The 20,066-nt window shown below is 45.0% G+C and overlaps 1 protein-coding gene across 2 annotated transcripts in view; it reads right to left on the bottom strand.

The window, feature by feature from the left end:
• Nucleotides 1-19,331, bottom strand: part of LOC123756772 (uncharacterized) — a 75,294-nt gene extending 55,963 nt beyond the window's left edge. For both annotated transcript variants that reach the window (XR_011229715.1, XM_069331858.1), the window contains exons 1-3: nt 19,246-19,331; nt 2,723-3,576; nt 1,525-2,085 (exon numbers count right to left, since the gene is read on the bottom strand). Coding sequence is in view for 1 of the 2 variants with exons in the window: in XM_069331858.1 (XP_069187959.1) it covers nt 1,525-2,085; nt 2,723-3,154 (993 nt within the window). In the remaining variant the exon portion in view is untranslated. The remainder of the gene's footprint in view (nt 1-1,524; nt 2,086-2,722; nt 3,577-19,245) is intronic.
• Nucleotides 19,332-20,066: the final 735 nt, after the last annotated feature.

Below are 20,066 nucleotides of genomic sequence, written 5' to 3'. Positions count from 1 at the left end.
ATGGGAACACCCTCAGGCTCTCTCTCTCTCTCTCTCTCTCTCTCTCTCTCTCTCTCTCTCTCTCTCTCTCTCTCTCTCTCTCTCTCTCTCTCTCTCTCTCTCAGAAAACTTAGCATTCTTGGGGTGTTCACCAAGTGTTTCACTGCAGCCTGGAGGTGGGTAGAAAACAAGTGTAACTACACTCTCTATTTTCACACTAACACCCCCCTCCCCACACCACCACCCCCCACACCACCACCCCCCACACCACCACCCCCCACACCACCACCCCCCACACCACCACCCCCCACACCACCACCCCCCACACCACCACCCCCACACCACCACCCCCCACACCACCACCCCCCACACCACCACACCCCACACCACCACACCCCACACCACCACCCCCCACACCACCACCCCCCACACCACCACCCCCCACACCACCACCCCCCACACCACCACCCCCCACACCACCACCCCCCACACCACCACCCCCACACCACCACCCCCCACACCACCACCCCCCACACCACCACACCCCACACCACCACCCCCCACACCACCACCCCCCACACCACCACCCCCCACACCACCACCCCCCACACCACCACCCCCCACACCACCACCCCCCACACCACCACCCCCCACACCACCACCCCCCACACCACCTACAGCTTCCCCCCCCCCCAGCTGTGGGAACAAAGACCTTATCTGTCGAAAGAACTAAATGCTGCAACACAGATAATAATCATCAATCGGTTTCCATTAATCTCCCAGCTGTTGTTGTTGTTGTTTTAGATTTAGCTACTCAGAACGAAATGTTCAAGTAGCACGGGCTATGGCGAGCCCGTAAACCCAGCTTCCTGGTAGCCCAATCACCTGACGGGATGCTTAAAGTCTCCAACGATAACTTCGTCGTCGCTACTTATATATTATTGTATATCCCATCGGAAGAACACAAGCGTTTGGGAAACGCGTTCCTTCACCTACTGCCTCTGTTTACCTAGCAGTAAATCGGTACCATAGAGCTAAGCAACTGTTGTGGATTGCTGCATCTGGGATAAGCCTAACAGGTTTCCTGCCCCCCCCCCCCCCCCCAGCTATGGGAAAAACATTAAAGTGAGCATATTACCCATGAAGTGAGGATCCGTCATTCATCTCGTCCTTTGAATAACATGAATGTGGTTAAGTGATCCAAGTGATGAGTTGTTGTGTTGAGAAACATATACTGAGCCAACACTGTGTTGCATCAACACCTATCCAGCAACACCATATATAATAAAGAGGAGTTCAACTTTTAAGCCAATCTCTGCACACATCAGCATATTTACATTATATTTTGTGTCTGTTAACATCTTAGGATTTTGACCATATAATTACTCAACAAAAATTACTTTAGACTGTTATTAGTGTTTTCCTGATATCATCATCATTATTATTATTATTATTATACTGTCAATATTACTAGTATTATATATGAAACAATTAAACTGTTGCTGTTTGCGCATTAAGGTGACAAAAGACGAGAGACAGACTTACGGACGAGTTGCCATGGCCGAGGTGGTCGCAGGAACACTGGCACTTGAGCAGGTGGTCCTCGATCCCACGAGGAAGACTTTCCACGCTCCGGCTGCGTCGTATACCCCTACAACCCTTGGTCAGCTCCTCCTCCAGGTGGTGGCAGTGGCGCCCTCTGTGGCTGCTGGCGTTGTGGTGGGTGTGGGCGTCGGTGTGGGCGTCGGAATGGGCGGGAAGGTAAGGTGGTCTTTTACCGTGGGCGTTAGTTCTGTCAGTGTGAACCTGAGCCCGACTCTGTCCTTGGACCCGAGTCCTGCTTGGTACAGCCTGACCGGACTCCTGGACTTGGTGGATTGAGAATTCGCCGGACTGAGCGAGGAACTTAGAGGTGGAGTGAGTGTTGTGGTAGGACTCGCCGTAGGGGTGAATTTGGTGGTAGGACCCACCGCGAGGGTGAGTCTCATGGAAGGACTCACCGTGGGTATCAAGGGGGTGAGTCTCGAGGAAGGACTCACCGTGGGTGTCGAGGGGGTGACCCAGAGCTGTGGTCAGACGGTCCTCCACACTACGAAGCTTCGGGAGCTGAGAGAGAAAGGGAGAGAAATAAACCCACGATAATTCAACAAGAAGTAAAAATACAAAAAAATACAACAAAGGCTACAGCCACATAGTGAAGATAAAGAAGACATAGCGATAACTAATAGATAAAGCCGTGCTGCAGAAGAAAAAAAACAATATTCCCCTTATTACCAACTCCTCAAAAAATATTAAAAAAAAAACTGTCAATGTATGAATGCATAACAATTGTTCACTTTACACAAAAATAATTTATACATACATAATTATATATATAATTCATCGCTACCAGCTCTACTCAGTTTTCCTGTTTCCCCTGAGAGAAACTAAGAGTGTTTTCCCTGAGTTCCCTGAGAAAGTGTTCCCCTGAGAGTCCCACAACAGAATGTTGCCCTGAGCAAGTGTTTTCCACAAGATTCCCCTGAGAGGCTCTTCTCCCATGAGACTCTTCGTGAGAGTACTCTGTAAGAGTACCCTGAGAGACAGAGAGAGAGAGAGAGAGAGAGAGAGAGAGAGAGAGAGGTTGTAAGAACAACGGGAGAGACTCGAGGGAAACGGAGAGCGAAGAAGAGATGGGGAAAAAGGAGAAATATGGGAAGAGGAAGAAGAGATGAATAGGCGAGAAGAACCTACAGCCACCTACCTCACACACAGACGCCGTCGGGGTCACCTGCAGGTCCTGGTAGGCGGCGTGGGCGCCTACCTGCTGCTGGGGAGCAGCTTCCCTGGCCTGCTCCACCCAGGTGCAGGTCAGCGGAGACGTGGGCGTGGCCTGCAGGCAACAGGGGTCACGGCAGGCACAAGGAGGCGTGGCCAGCAGTCTGCACGTCGCACACTCCCGCCACGCCCCTGCCTCGCACCAGGGCCCCTGTGGCCCCTGGTAGGCGTAGGGGCCACCTTGGCAGAGGTCAGGTCGGCAGCCCGCGCACTCTAGGTCATCGGGCAGTGGGCGGGTAGCGGGCTGACAGCAGGGTGGGCGGGCGCGGGTCCGGAAGTTGCCAGGGAGGGTGTGAGTGTCCAGACCCACCACAGCCCGCCCACTCCTCACCCCGCCCCGCCCACACGCCCTCTCCATCCCTCACTCTCACTCTCTCTCTCTCTCCCTACACCGCCCTCAACCAATCACAGTTCTCCTGCAGCATGGCGCCCGTCCTCCCTGCCTCCTCGTTCAATCATCAATGTCCAAGACGATCAAACTCCGTGCAGTTTTCCACGTGTTTCAGCCAAATAATAACGCCCCTTCATCATCAAAACTCCTCACCATCTACGTCACTATCGCCACCAATCATTTCATTATCGACATCGCCACCAGCTATACTTCACTATCAATATCGTCACCATCTAAGCCGCATAGATTTTCAACTTTTTTTTTTCCTCAATTCACGGCGCACTGAGCCAGAGGTTAAAAATAGTGAAGGCACAGCATGGGTTTCTTAGCATCTACTAATACATCTGGCTGTATTTTGCTGTATAATTACATCACACTGATTGGAATCACTGGAACAAATAAAATAAATTCAGAAATAACCAAACAAAAACGCAAAAACAATTACATTAATGCGCACGCACACACACACACACACACACACACACACACACACACACACACACATCTGACTCAAGACTGACAATCAGGGCTAACACAGTGTGGTCTTTTATGAAAAAAAAAATACAGTACTTTATAAATTGAACTCGACGATTTTGTTTGTCTTTATTCGTTACTCTTTTGTATCTTTCCCCCCCCCCCCCCCTAGCTTCTTTTCAACCTTTCTACATAACTCCGGCGGAGTGTGGAGCCCTCGGTGAGGCGCCTGTGTCGTCTCTGTCGGCTAGTTAAGTCATCCACTAACAACACACACGCGGCCAATTCAACAGTTTTGCTTAATTGTTACAGTTTTTGCTCTTAATTTTTCTTTGTAATGATAGGGGTCTGTAAGCTGGTTGACGGCGGTTGCCGCCCGTCAACACCTATCCGGCTACTGTCAACACCCGCCCCTGTCGCTGTCAACAGGCGCTCCATTCCCGCCAAAACCCGCCCCCCGCCGCCACTGGGGCCGTCTCACCAAATACATTAATTTAGTTAAATACTGTCGCGACACATTTCATTAAAGCTACCGCCATTTCCCGGATTCATTTCTCAACTGTCCCAAGCAACAAAAAAATTAAAAAAAGCAACAAAAAATCACAACAATGAAATATGTTTATGTTTCTCCTGTGTTTGCTGCAATAATAACGCAAGCAATTGCAGCGTTGACAGGATGCAGCGTTCAAGCCGACATTATTATCTTTTTTATTATTGTTCACGTGTTATATGCAAGTAAATATATATATATAATGTATATTATATATTATACCTCTTCTTTCACGTATTCGTTCTTCATTTTCAAACTTTTCGTTAGTCAGCGATTAATCACCTTTCAGTTCATATGAAAATATTAAGCTTCTTCAAACGAATTCTGACGACAAACACTGAAAATATATTAAAAAAAACCTAGTCTATGAGAGCGTGTGTACTCACCTAATTGTACCAACGTCACATGGTGGTACAATTACTCGTTCCTGATTTAGGTTATACCTGAGTGTGAACGATTATACAGCGGTGTTTGTACCCTGCCTCCTCTTCCTCCTCCTACTACTAACACATTCTACTTGCTAATTACAATAAATAATTCTTTATGTTCACGTCATTCCATTGAACTTTCAGTTATCAATGAAAACCATTTGCTAATGATATTAATTCCCCGCTCGGGTCATGGCAAACAAAGAGAATATGAGCATTACCAATTTTTATTAAGAGAAAGTAGATTTCAAGCTGTATGCCCACAATACGGGAATTAATGCTAATAGGGGTATATATATGCTGAAAGATATATCCCTCATTTACCGGTGTATATGTAATGGGGATTTATTTTAGTTCTTCAGTATGTTCAGGACTAAAGTATACTTGCTATACTTTATGTGCTAAAGTATATAACCCGTTATGTACTAAAGTTATATAATAAAGCATATAACCGTCCTTCAACCCAACACCAGACCAAATGCCAGACTCAATTGCGACGAGGACCAGTGTCGTAATAACCTTAGTGTAGTTACAGGATGAGAGCTACGCTCGTGGTGTCCCGTCTTCCCAGCACTCTTTTTGTCATACGACGCTCTGAAACTACTGACTGACAGTTTTGGCCTCCACCGCCTTCTCACTTCTTCCAAACCATCTACCACTCTGTTTAATATAACCCTCCGCGACATACCAGCTAACCAGTCACCTCTAATAATGGCTACATGAACTAATATGCTAAATGGGCAGTAATATGTTACCGAACTGAAGTTCTGGTGGTGTGTAGGGCTCTGCCCGCCCCCGCGGCTGTCAATGGCGTGGGGGCCAGATTCACGAAGCAGTTATGCAAGTACTTACGAACGTATACATCTTTCCTCAATCTTTGACGGCTTTGGTTACATTTATTAAACGGTTTACAAGCATGAAAACTTCCCAATCAACTATTGTTATTGTTATAAACAGCCTCCTGGTGCTTCGGAGCTCATTATCTATTTCATAATTATAAACAACGCCGTCAAAGATTTAGAAAAGATGTACAGGTTCGTAAGTGCTCGCCGTAACTGCTTCGTGAATCTGGCGCCTGTGTTCTTTGGTGCAGTCTCTCTTCAACGGGCTTAATAACCCCCCCCCCCCCACCCCCCTTTCCGGTTCTTTACACCGACCCTTTACTTCAGAGTATGTCTGTACTGTCATTAGTTAAGTTTAACAATGTTTACGTTCTAATAAATATTGTCCAGAAGGGCCATTAATCTCTGGAAAGTAATGAGGGTTTCGGAGCAGTTCTGTGTCGGTTTGAAAGCGACTCAACGAGTCTACAGCGGTGGATGATGTGGCTCAGTTGACAGTATCTATATACACTATATGTTTGCTATAGCGATATTTGTTCAAGTGTAATCCATGGTTTATGTTGACCAGACCACACACTAGAAGGTGAAGGGACGACGACGTTTCGGTCCGTCCTGGACCATTCTCAAGTCGATTGTCGACTTGAGATTGGTTCAGGTCGGACCGAAACGTCGTCGTCCCTTCACCTTCTAGTGTGTGGTCTGGTCAACATACTTTAGCCACGTTATTGTGACTCGTCGCCTGCCCATGGTATATTTTATATAAACGTTTATTGCATAGTTGATCGTCTTAAAACGCTATTTGATTATTATATTTTTTATTAATTATCAGCAAATAGCATCGGTCAACCCGTCCTCACACTAGGCTGGTTAAAGCAGCGGGCGTCCTCCCCAGTCGCATTCATAAATGTTAACATGCTGTGTTTTAATATTGGTTTGTTCTCATATATAAATTAATATTATTATACATAAAAATTCTATGTATAGTTAGGCGTAGGTTAGGTTAGGTTAGGTTAGGTTAGGTTAGGTTAGGTTAGGTTAGGTGTTCAGGTTCTGTTGGCGATTATTTGTATTTGAAGTTCGTGGGTGAAGCATTTATAGAACTGTGGTTCGAACAGAGGACGTGAGCGAAGCACTTGTTCCGGAAGTGTTCGGACGTCAGTTGTGAGTCGTGTGTAAACCGCTTTTCATTCATAAACAGCTGGGGGGGGGGGTTTGGCGGCTGGATGGAATGAACTTTGGGTCTTTGTTTAGAGGACGGGCTCAGAAGCAATGATGCCAGATGAACATGTGCTGTGCTGGAAATGATCAGATGTTTAAACACCTACGAGGAGTGATTTATAGAAGGGGGAGGGGTGGATTTGTGCAATCGAAGCTGAGAGAAGGTGAGTATGTATACATACATGTGTGTGTGCGTATACATACATACATGTGTGTATATGTGCGTGTAAGTGCGTTGTCTGTATTCGAGTATGTATGTTTACCACACATGCCACACATGTCACACATACACACACACACACACACACACACACACACGAGGGGGGCCTCGTAGCCTGGTGGATAGCGCGCAGGATTCGTAATTCTGTGGCGCGGGTTCGATTCCCGCACGAGGCAGAAACAATTGGGCAAAGTTTCTTTCACCCTGAATGCCCCTGTTACCTAGCAGTAAATAGGTACCTGGGAGTTAGTCAGCTGTCACGGGCTGCTTCCTGGGGTGTGTGTGTGTGTGTGTGGTGTGGAAAAAAAAAAAAAAAAAAAAAAAAAAAAAAAAAAAAAAAAAAGTAGTTAGTAAACAGTTGATTGACAGTTGAGAGGCGGGCCGAAAGAGCAAAGCTCAACCCCCGTAAAAACACAACTAGTAAACACACACACACACACACACACACACACACACACACACACACAAAAGGTTTCAAAGATTTGCCACCAGACTAGTACCCGAGCTGAGAGGTATGAGCTACGAGGAGAGACTACGGGAATTAAACCTCACTTCGCTAGAAGACAGAAGAGTTAGGGGGGACATGATCACCACATTCAAGATTCTCAAGGGAATTGATAGGGTAGATAAAGACAGGCTATTTAACACAAGGGGCACACGCACAAGGGGACACAGGTGGAAACTGAGCGCCCAAATGAGCCACAGAGATATTAGAAAGAACTTTTTTAGTGTCAGAGTGGTGGACAAATGGAATGCATTAGGAAGTGATGTGGTGGAGTCTGACTCCATACACAGTTTCAAGTGTAGATATGATAGAGCCCAATAGGCTCAGGAACCTGTACACCTGTTGATTGACAGTTGAGAGGCGGGACCAAAGAGCCAGAGCTCTACCCCCGCAAGCACAACTAGGTGAGTACACACACACACACACACACACACACACACACACACACACACACACACACACACACACACACACACACACACACACACACACATATATATATATATATATATATATATATATATATATATATATATATATATATATATATATATATATATATATATATATATATATATAACATTAAAAAACGTAATCCCCCACAGCCACCTAGCGCATAAAATGTACAATAAATCCTTCCTTTTAACTTCAGTAACGACCGGCGTTGTTTAAATTCAATATTTGCATCTTTAAAATCCTTCAAGCACCGAGCCGTTATACTGATCATATTTGCTTTTAGTTCTGCCGTTGGTGACCTCCTGTTTGGGCGAGGCATTTCAGCAGCAACAGAGGGAGGGGACAGCTGCGCAATTTCAGCAGCAACAGAGGGAGAGGACAGCTGCGCAATTTCAGCAGCAACAGAGGGAGAGGACAGCTACGCAATTTCAGCAGCAACAGAGAGAGAGGACAGATGCGCAATTTCAGCAGCAACAGAGGGAGAAGACAGCTGCGCAATTTCAGCAGCAACAGAGGGAGAAGACAGCTGCGCTATGCTGTTGTGGGAACCGCTGGTGTACAGCAGCCTCATGCCAAGCGAGATCTGTATAACTCAAGAGTCAACACCAGGGATATATGCACCCAGAAATGTATTCCTCTTCAAGGTGTATATATACACCATCAAGTGTATTTCAGGGTACAATATATAAAATACAACTGTATTGTATGAAGATGTATATATATAAACACAGGGAGTTTTTACTATAGCTCTGGGCAATGTTCAAAGACTCAAATATGATAGAATCGTTCAGGTTGCTTATTTCTTTAGTCCCTCTCGTCCCTCAGAGTGATGGTGAGGGGTGATGCACATTCTGTTAGCTGTTTGTTATGCCCCTTGCAAGGTCTGGCCTGGAGTCTGGGCCCCTGATTCTGTCAACTTTCTCCCCCGTAACTCTTCCTGATTGGTCAGCTCTCTCACATGCGATTGGTCCATTTAGAGCTCATCCTTGATTCGTAATTGATTTTATATTCATTAGGCTCGTAGGAATGTCACATAAGACTCGTATTGTTGTTGTTGTGATGCTCCAAGATATCGTTGTCTCGTACAAGAGAGCAAACACGATTCAACGTTCGTGTTTGTGGCGCGTAACTTGGCCTGACGAACATATCCACTAGCCACCACACGTACAATATACTTCAACAAGTTTTTGGAGAGTTTGCCGCCACCACCACTACTACCACCAACGTCACCACTACTACCACCAACGTCACCACCACCACCACCACCATCATCACGAACAACAACTGACGCAACAGCAGCAACAACACCAGGACCTCACCGTCGAGGGGTAATTTGATAACATCTAACACAGGTTGAGGGAGATGCTCGGGAGATTGATACGAGGGGGAGATGTTGTGTGCTAACTCTCCACCTTTCTTCCTGTATCCTCTCCCCCTCTCAGAGAGAGAGAGAGAGAGAGAGAGAGAGAGAGAGAGAGAGAGAGAGAGAGAGAGAGAGAGAGAGAGAGAGAGAGAGAGAGAGAGAGAGAGAGAGAGAGAGAGAGAGAGAGAGAGAGAGAGAGAGAGAAGAGTAACCAGAGAGAGGGAGTCGCGTTCCATCCCGTTGGGCTCACCGAGAAGCTTTTTACACACACACATTTTTGTCTACACTGTGCTGCAGTTTTATACATTTTGTGCAGCCTCACGTACATGTGTACTCGCCTACATGTGCTTGTAGGGCAAGATTTACCTCCTGGGCCCCGACTTTGGGGCAACGTCGATGCAAGCCAAACGTTTATATACACACAGGCTTGCTGTCCCGGACAATGGGAATTAATTGTTATTACTGCCATGATGCTCACACATTTCGACACCTTTTGTTTGTTTATGTAATTGTGCAACAGTCTCGGTTGTGCTATAGCTCTGGGGGCTGTATCTTTCTTGGTGTTGCTTCTCTGCATCTCTTTGGATTCTCACATATTCCTTGCTTTCTATGCTTTGCCTGAATTTACCTGAGGAGCCACTACCTCTCTCTAGGGACCTCGATGAGGACAGGAAACCGACAGCTTATCAAAGCTGTCCCCGTTTGTTTTGATGATTTAATCGAGCATGATCTTTAACAGCAGTATTTTGGCATTGACTGCTTCGGCGGGTAGGCGGTTCCATGAGTTTATAACCCTGTGGGTGAAAAGGCATCTCATATTTTCTGCCCTACGTTGTTTCTTGTTCAGCTTTGAACTGTTTCTCCTTGTTAGTGTTACAACTGACCTTTTAAAGAAATTATCTGGATCAACTTCCTCCAAACTGTTCAGTATTTTAAAAGTTTCGATGAGATGAGACCTATCATGTCCGGTTTGCAATGTTGATAGCCCTGAGGCCCTCAACCATTCTTAGTACGAGAGTCGACTTTGTTCTGGAATGATTTTTGTCGCCCGATGTTGAACTTGCTCCAGCTTAGTCGATATGTCACTCTGAAGATGAGGTCTCCATGCTTCGTTATCTTCTTGAGATTATTTTGAGATGATTTCGGGGCTTTTAGTGTCCCCGCGGCCCGGTCCTCGACCAGGCCTCCACCCCCAGGAAGCAGCCCGTGACAGCTGACTAACTCCCAGGTACCCACTTTACTGCTAGGTAACAGGGGCATAGGGTGAAAGAAATTCTGCCCATTGTTTCTCGCCGGCACCCGGGATCGAACCCGGGGCCACAGGATCACGTATCCAGCGTGCTGTCCGCTCGGCCACCGGCTCCCGTGTGTGTGTGTGTGGGGGGGGAAGTAGTAGTAGAAACAGTTGATTGACTGTTGAGAGGCGGGCCGAAAGAGCAGAGCTCAACCCCCGCAAGCATAACTAGGTGAATACACTGTGTGTGTGTGTGTGTGTGTGTGTGTGTGTGTGTGTGTGTGTGTGTGTGTGTGTGTGTGTGTGTGTGTGTGTGTGTGTGTGTGTGTGTGTGTGTGTAAGTCGCATCAACTTTCCCTTCCCTCACTGGATGCTCCCAGAGGACCCTGTGATCCTCTAGATGCACAAGAGGACCCACGAGAGGACCCACGAGTGCCTCCGGGGGCGAGTGTCCCTAATGGACCTCTTACATCACGAAGGAAATGACAAAAAAACACCAAAATAAAAAAAATGATTGAAAGGAAAACAGCTGTTAGTAAAACAAAACAAAAACGAGTTGTCACAAGAGGGGAGACTTTTGTATCTCGACAGAACATTTGAAAATCCTCACAGGATATGTTGTTTCTAAATGAATCTGAATTAGCGACAGAACTGATGCCACGCGACTCTGGTTTATGTGGAAAAAAAAAATATGATGAATGAAACAGTGACTTTTTTCGGTGTATTTTAATTTCTTTCACTTCGTTAATTTCTCTGGGCTGATTCCTTCCCCATCTCGTGAAAATGGGAAACATTTTACTAATGATAATAATGGATTTATTAAAAAAAAGTCTTATAATAACTAGGCTTATTTTACAAAAAAGAGTGAAAAAAAAGGTTATGAGACCTCATACTTTTCAGTATACAAAAGGTTATGTCAAATATTTTCATGTGGAATTGAAATACAGTTGGCTTCCTTCTCGACTCACAATTAGGGATCTCGGGTTCGATTCCAGGACAGGACATCGTCTGTATATTCATGCTATATTAAAGTGCCATCAAAAAATCACAGAAAACTTGGAATTTATTATAAAATAAGTGACGTAATTGTGGAATTATTCATTGTGAAATTGATTAATCACTAATTGATATGGCAACAGTATGGCATCACTTTATATGCAGAACGCCTGGGGATATCTGAATGCTTGTCTGCTCTCATTATACCGCAGTAATTGGTGTTATTGACAACCTCAGCTGATATATTGGGGCGAATATTGATATACCTTGATATGCTGCAGAGGTCAGCCATCAGGATCATGTACTTAGTTATGACTGGTTATGTGTTGGGGGCTTTAGATCTATCAACCACTGGAGGAGGTTTTTAAGGCCACCTCGATAGCTTACTGGCCAACCAGTAAGTATACAGCAAACTCTGGGTGTATATACGCCGAGAAGCAGAGTATACCTCGGAGTACCGTATAGCCCGGGGTTGAGGAACTATGATAGGCCAACCCGTTCTCGCACTTGCTTCTAGTCAATATTGGCTTATTTAAAAAGTGCATATGTGACATACTAATTGTGAATATTTTAGTTTACCTTGAAAAGCTTCATAGAAAACAACGACCTCACCTAACCTTCTTAGTATGTTAAGATGAACATCTTATTGCATCTTATTGCTTCTTATTTACAATTATTACTTAACCTATCAACGGTATAGGTTAAGTAATAATTGTAATTTAGAAGCAATAAGATGCTTATCTTAATATACTAAGAAGGTTAGGTGAGGTCGGTGTTTTCTATGAAGCTTTTCAAGGTAAACTAAAATATTCACAATTAGTATGTCACATATGCACTTATTAAATAAGCCAATATTGACTATAAGCAAGTGCGAGAACGGGTTGCAACGGCTACACTCCCTGTTTGTCAACCCACCGTATGTACGCCTGCCTAGGCTTGTGTATTTATACCCGCATGGTGCACCCGTACCCGCATGGTGCACCTGTACCCGCATGGTGAAGCTGTACCTGAATGATGTACCTGTACCCGCATGGTGCAGCAGCTGAATACAAGACGAAATGTTAAACTAAATTTGCAAGACAAAAAAAATACAAATATTTGCCGTGCTCAGCGCCATAGCCTACCACAAGGCCCACCAAATGGTTATTTTTTAACGGAATTTCCTCGCCAACTATCACCACTAGGTTCCTTGCAACTGCTGATGTAATATAGAATTCCCGCCTGTTCACAATTTGCCGCGCGCTGCATTGTGTCCACTGGAATAGCTGTGTGGAGGTGTGACAATAATTGCGACGCCGGCGGGGTGGGGGGGAGGAGGAGGAGGAGGAGGGAAGGTCACCTCTTTGCTGTTCCCTCAAGCGGGTGTTTCGGCGTCCGGGCCGTCGCTTGGTAAATTTCCATGGCGTTCGTGTATTATTTGACGTTAAACGCTGAATTAAACATCTACACCATTTTCTTTGGTGTAGATGGCACGAGGGAAAAAAAAGTCTGTGATGATGGGATGAGGTCGATTCTACCTCCAGTTTGGTCGTTTTCTCCACGACGGACCTTCCCTGTCTCTTCGTCGTGCAGGATCCACGTACATACAGGCAGCCTCTTCCTCCACGACGGACCTCTTGCACCATTCATCGCTTCGCTCTTGTTCTTCGAGACACAAAAATTGCGTGACACGGTTCCATCTCCCAGAATTCCGGTTAAGAATTCTGATGGTGCAGTCAACTTCCCCGGGGCTGGTCCGTCGCCACCTTCTGGAAATGTGTCGACGATACTAACCATAATAATACTAACACCAACCTGCTCTCTCAACCCATAATCGTTATTGCTGATTTGGTTTTAAATGGCTTTAAACACACAACTGAAGTGTTTGTGTTAAACCAGCTCACTCACCTAGTTGTTCTCACCTAGTTGTGCTTGCGGGGGTTGAGCTCTGGCTCTTTTGGTCCCGCCTCTTAACTGTCAATCAACTGGTGTACAGATTCCTGAGCCTACTGGACTCTATGAAATCTATATTTGAAACTGTGTATGGAGTCAGCCTCCACCATATCACTGCCTAATGCAGTCCATTTGTTAACTACTCTGACAATAAAAAAAAAAGTTGTTCTAATATCTCGGTGGCTCATTTGGGAACTAAGTTTCCACCTTTGTCCCCTTGTTCGGTCGTGTTCTACCAACGTTAAATTGTTTCTTTGTCCATCCTGTCAATGCCACTGAAAATTTTGTAGGTGGTAATCATGTCTCTCCTTACTCTTCTGTCTTCCAGGGACGTGAGGTTTAGCTCCCGTAGCCTTTCCTCGAAGCTCAATTCTGGGACTAGTCTGGTGGCATACTGCTGAATTTTCTCTAACTTTGTCTTGTGTTTAACTAGGAGCTGGCTGGAGCTGCATACTCTAGGATTGGTCTGACATAAGTAGTATACAAGATACTGTGTCAAAGGCTTTCTGACAGTCCAAGAAAATGCACTCTGTCCACCCCTCTCTTTCTTGCCTATTTTTTGTCGCCTGGTCATAGAATTAAGCCTGTAAGGCACGATTTACCATCCCTGAACCCATGCTGGTGGTGTGTTACAGAGCTCTTTCCCTCCAGATGCTCTACGAGCCTTTTCCTCGCGATCTTCTCCACCACCTTGCATGGTATACAAGTTAGGGAAACTGACCTGTAGTTCAGCGCCTCTTGCCTGTCACCCTTTTTGTATATTAGGACTACATTAGCAGTTTTCCAGGTTTCCTGTAGGTCTCCTATTTCCAGTGACCTGTTATACACCATAGAGAGTGGCACACTTAGTGCTTCTGCACCCTCTTTAAATATCCACGGTGAGATTCTGTCAAGCACAACAGCCTTTGTCACATTCGGCTCTAACAGATTCCTTTTGACCTCATCACTGGTGATCTCAAATTCCTCCAAAGTTGCTTGGTTTGTCTCTTCCTCATTTAGTGCAGGGGCTTCTTTTTGTTCTATTGTGAAGACCTCCTGGAAACTCTTTTTTGAGTTCTTCACACACCAACTTGTCATTCTCTGTGTATGTGCTCTCCCCTTTTCTCCGTTCCATCACTTGCTCCTTCACTGCTGTTTTCTTCCTGATGTGGCTATGGAGAAGTTTTGGTTGGGTCTTGGCTTTACTCGCGATGTCATTTTCATACTGTCTCTCTGCTTCCCTCCTGTCTCTGAGGTACTCATTCCTGGCCCTATGGTATCCTTCCCCGTCTCTGGTGTTCTGTTACTCCTGTAGTTTCTCCGAATTCTTATTCTCAATTGCTTTGCTATCTTACATTCCTGATTGAACCATGGATTCTTTTGTTGCTTTTCATATTTCTCCTTTAGGGTCGGGATAAACCTGTCTGCAGCTTTCTGGCACTTCTTTGGTCCGAGTTCTGTTTCCCATGGTATTCCAATTAGGAATTTCCTCATCTCCTCATATTTTCTTCTTCGGTAATTTAGCCTTTTCCTTTCCGATCCCATCCTTGGACAAGTTATCCCTACCTCTACCAGATACTCAAATGTCAATACACTAATGGTCACTCATTCCTATGGTGGCTTCAGATTTGACTTCTCGTATGTCTGACTCATTCAAGGTGAATATCAGGTCGAGTCTAGCTGGTTCGTCATTGCCTCTCATTCTTGTAGGGTCCCTTGACATGTTGACTCAGAAAGTTTCTTGATCTTGTGTATGTGTGTTTGCCCAGTTGTACTTGTGAGGGTTGACAGTTCTTCAAGTTCATTTCAACATAAATTCAACGTCTATAGGTGAACACTATATAGAATTCACATATACACACTCAGATGCTCAGGTATATGTTTTGGTGTTTTGTTTAAGGGTCTTTTTTTGGGACGAGGAGAGCAGGTTCTGGTTTGCATTTCAATTTGGAATTATATATTATGGGGCTTAGTTTCCCTCGAGTAGATTTAAGCTTTTGGGCCCCCAGCGGTGGAGGTGGGGCGTCTTATTATCTAGTATTGAGTTTTCAAACATTTCGATCGTGTTCCACCTCCTGGTAGCTTACTGTTGTAGTCTGGTGTTTAGTGGTGGTATGTTCAGAAATTCAAGGAGCTCCTGGGCTGTCTGATTATATGGGGGGACGGTATTTTGTAGCTTTCCTTAAAGCCTTGTTTTGCTGCTAGTTTTTGAATGTTAAGTTTTCTTTAAGATATATAATAGCACTGGTGGGTATTCGGGACGCGGCCGGACTAGAGCCTTGTATAAGTGCTCATTTTCAGGCTACGAAATCTCCTTAGGTTGTCTTAAGGGTGTTTTTGCTTTATTTATGCTATCCTTTACGTGAATTTCATTTCCTGTCCTATAAATCATATGGCAGTGAATCTTTGTGGAAACCCTAATCTGATACCTTGTATTTTAGGGACGAGTGCCAGACTTTGTCAAATGCTTCTCAAGCATTTATGCTCACTATATTACATTTCTCCTTCTCTGTCACGGCACTGATCAAGTGCTCATATATCAGGGACAATAGCTGAACGGTTTCTGAACTTTCTCTGTGGTTTCTAAACCCATGTTGTCTCTTGTCACGCTTGTGTTCCTCCTCCTCCAGACTCTTCACATATCTGTGGTTATTTATTGGTCGAATATTTCGCCTGGCACCTGGAGGAGGAAAATTGGTCTGTAAGTTTATATTTGAGTTAAGGGTTTGCCCAGCTTAGGAATTAATTTGATAGTGGCATTTTTGAAGCACGTGGGGAACAGTCCGGATGCACAAGCTGCGTTTAATATGCATACATATTGGAGGCTTGGAGCCACAGGGAGGTTAGTCAATACCAGTTTGTTTATTTTTTATAATACCAGGTGCATTGTTCTTCAAACCTCTTGATTGCTTTTTTGGACCTCTGTGATGGTTATGTGTTTTATAAGGTGGGCACTCATCGCGAATATTGTTCACGTTAGAAATCATGTTGCAGCTCTGTTATCGACTAGATTTGTTATTTTTCTGTTAAGACAAAATTTTACATTTTCCTCTGGGCTTACTCAGAATATTTTTTTCACAATGCTTCTTAAATTAATGTTCATTTTCACAATGCTTCTTAAATTAATGTTCTTTTTCACAAAGCTTCTTAGATTAATGTTCTTGTTCTCTGTCTTTGTGAACCAACTACTTGGGGTGGACGGTGGAGCGACGGTCTCGCTTCATGCAGGTCGGCGTTCAATTCCCGACCGTCCAAGTGGTTGGGCACCATTCCTTTCCCCCCTGTCCCATCCCAAATCCTTATCCTGACCCCTTCCAGGTGTTATATAGTCGTAATGGTTTGGCGCTTTCCCCTGATTTTACTTTGTTCTGAAGTTGGTTGGGTTTCTGTTTTCTATTTGGATTTGGCTTATTAGATCATTCTACTTTTGTTTTTGTATTTCTGTTTTGCGTAGATCTTGCATGTGGTAGTGTTAGTGTCCTCTTCCTTCCTTTCTTCCTTCCTTCCTTCCTTCCTTCCTTCCTTCCTTCCTTCCTTCCTTCCTTCCTTTCTTCCTTCCTTCCTTTCTTCCTTCCTTCCTTCCTTCCCTTTTTCTCTCCCTCTCTCCCTCTGTTCGCTCCCTCCCAGGAAGCACTGTCCCCGAGGCCCACGGCACGTGTACCTTCGAAATAACATGACCGACAACTCCTGTATGTGACCTTCCCGCACCACCTGTTCCACCACCTGTTCCACCCACCTGCCCCCCCCCCACCTGTACCACCACCTGTTCCACCACCTGTTCCACCACCTGTTCCACCACCTGTACCACCACCTGTATCACCACCTGTACCATCACCTGTTCCACCACCTGTTCCACCACCTGTACCACCATCTGTTCCACCACCTGTACCACCACCTGTACCACCACCTGTTCCACCACTTGTACCACCACCTGTTCCACCACCTGTTCCACCATCTGTACAAGCATTTGTTGCAGCAAATGTCCGAGAGTCTTGAATGTCTGGAGGCTCCAGGTACCTCGTCTCCTGCTAGAGGCTCCAGGTACATCATCTCCTGCTGGAGGCTCCAGGTACATCATCTCCTGCTGGAGGCTCCAGCAGGAGAAGTGAGGTGCGTGAGGTGAATGATTGACAGGAGCCGCCAATTAATGGGAATGAATGACAGGAGCCGACAGAAAAGTTTGGTAGTTGACATGTCCGGCTGAACGACTGAAAGTTATCAAGTTCATTTGAAGGAATGACTAGAGGAGAGAGACTTAGTTGAATGATAAAGTTAATACGTTCGGTCGAACGATTAACAGAAGCTGACAAAACTGACTGACGATTAGCAGAAGCTGTGTAACTCGGTTTAAGGAGTAATAAAGCTGAACATTTCAGTTGAACAACTGACGCAAGGTGACGACGAGTTCGCTTGAACACCCGCGCACACCTGTCAAAAAATAGACATTGAACCTCCCGAGTTCAGCTGATCAGCTAACATTAATAAATCCATTTCGGATGGAGGACTGGCCGAAGCTGGCAATATGCTAACATGTCCGGATGAATGATTGACAGAGGATCGAGCAGGCCACGGGGGATTTTTTGGCCGCTCATGTCAAAGGGTTTTGGCGTCCGCTCAATTATTTTGTTGAATATTAACCCCCCTGACCCCCCCCCCCCTGTATCTGTCTCTCTCTGTCTGTCTGTCTGTCTCTCTCTCTCTCTCTCTCTCTCTCTCTCTCTCTCTCTCTCTCTCTCTCTCTCTCTCTCTCTCTCTCTCTCTCTCTCTCTCTCTCTCTCACTCGTGTATTGTCTCCCCATTTTCACTCACTGTTTCATCCCCCATCACCCACTTTCTATCTCATCCCCTCCCTATTTCTCCCCACTCCCCACACACACATCTTCTGGTGTGTGTGTGTGTGTGTGTGTAGGGTTTAGTCATCAAAAAATTGTATGGGTAGAAACCCAGAAGCCAGAAAGATACGATGAAGGTATTATATATGGCGACACATCCTCTTGAAAGAGTACTTAAGAGTAACGCTTTGGTCGTAAGTATCATTGTGTGATAACACTAAACCCATTTTTTGTACTATTAATTTTAAAAATGTTTGGAAAAAAATATAAGGCTAAAAACCAAACTTAAAATATTCCTAGGCCTACATATATATATATATAGCGCAAATATGTACTGAGTTAGGCCTAAGATGGCAAGTACTAGGCCTAGAGATGCTACGAGAGGTTAAGGTAGGTCGTATTTTGATGTTGCATTTAAAAGAAAATTGTTTCTGGTTTAAAATTCAGTAACACAAAAGTGAACTTTCTGGTGATCCATCACTACATAAATGGTACTTTCCACCAAATAGTTACTGTAAGTAATTCTTTCATTTTAGGAAGATGTACTGGAATATGTACATACAAAATCATTACTTACACGCATGTATGTATCGTAAGAAAAACAATAAAGAAACTATAGATCAAGACTACGGAATATTATACAAAAGTTCGCAACATATTCCTACATACGTGAATAAGCTACATAATACATAATATTGTCTATCCAGTAGTACATAAAACGCTGAAGCAGATACAAAAGTTCGCCCGAGGGTACAGTAGATTTTATAAACTAATTTGCCATACAGTAAACTTGCATATAAATGAGCTTTTTGCTAATTAGCTTTAACAACACTAACATATATACAACTAGGCTAGATAATACATGCGCTCAAAACTCAACTTGATGTATTTGAATTATAGTTATACACAATATAAATGTCTATAAAAAAAATATTTAGTGATCAGTGTATATTATTTTTGCAATAATGTGCTAACGGAAAGTATATTCTGTATTTTTTATAAACTCGGTCGACGAACACACACACGCACACGAAAAGTGAGAGCAGCAGGGAGGTGCGTGCACTCTCCCTCACGTTCCAGCAGATACTGACTGGCACGTGGAGCGATGCCTGGCCTGCTGCTGCTGCAGAATATCTGAGGATATTCTTTTTCTCAACTCATTCCCAGCTCCTATATTCTTCTTTTCTCTTCTTAGCTCCCTCTCCCGTACCTTCTACTTTCCCCGTTTTGCACTCCGCCCTCCCTTCTACACCCATGGCTTCCTTCCACACCCCCTGGCTCCCTTCTACACCCCCCTGGCTCCCTTTTACAGCCCTGACCCCTGGCTCCCTTTTACACCCCTAACCCCTGGCTCCCTTCTACACCCCCTGGCTCCCTTTTACAGCCCTGACCCCTGGCTCCCTTTTACACCCCTAACCCCTGGCTCCCTTCTACACCCCCTGGCTCCTTTTTACACCCCTGACCCCTGGTTCCCTTCTACATCCCTAGCTCCTTTCTTCACGCTGTACTCCCTCCGGGCACCGCTGCCTCATATGGCAGTGCTCTCAACTTTTATTATTATATTTATACTCAGATGTTGCCAGTTGTGGGACACAGATGTTGAGCAGTGCACAGAGCAGTGCACAGAGCAGTCCTGCAGAGCCACTAACATGCCTGAAGGTGTTCCTTAGCTCCCGCGCGTGATCTCACTTGTTATCCTTTTATATCCTCTTCATCACTGGTGTTACAACTGTAGTTGTTTGTGTAAAGTATTCCGTTTCAGCTTGCATTCTGAAGCTTATATGTGCATTGGAACGATTTTCCAATACGTATTTAAAGAGATGAGTAGAACAAAAGAATTCCAAAGCTGG

The sequence above is a fragment of the Procambarus clarkii genome, chromosome 26 (genome assembly GCF_040958095.1).
Source record: "Procambarus clarkii isolate CNS0578487 chromosome 26, FALCON_Pclarkii_2.0, whole genome shotgun sequence".
Lineage (NCBI taxonomy): Eukaryota > Metazoa > Arthropoda > Malacostraca > Decapoda > Cambaridae > Procambarus > Procambarus clarkii.
Note: the sequence above shows the minus strand (reverse complement) of the source record. Positions and strands in the feature narration are given on the sequence as shown.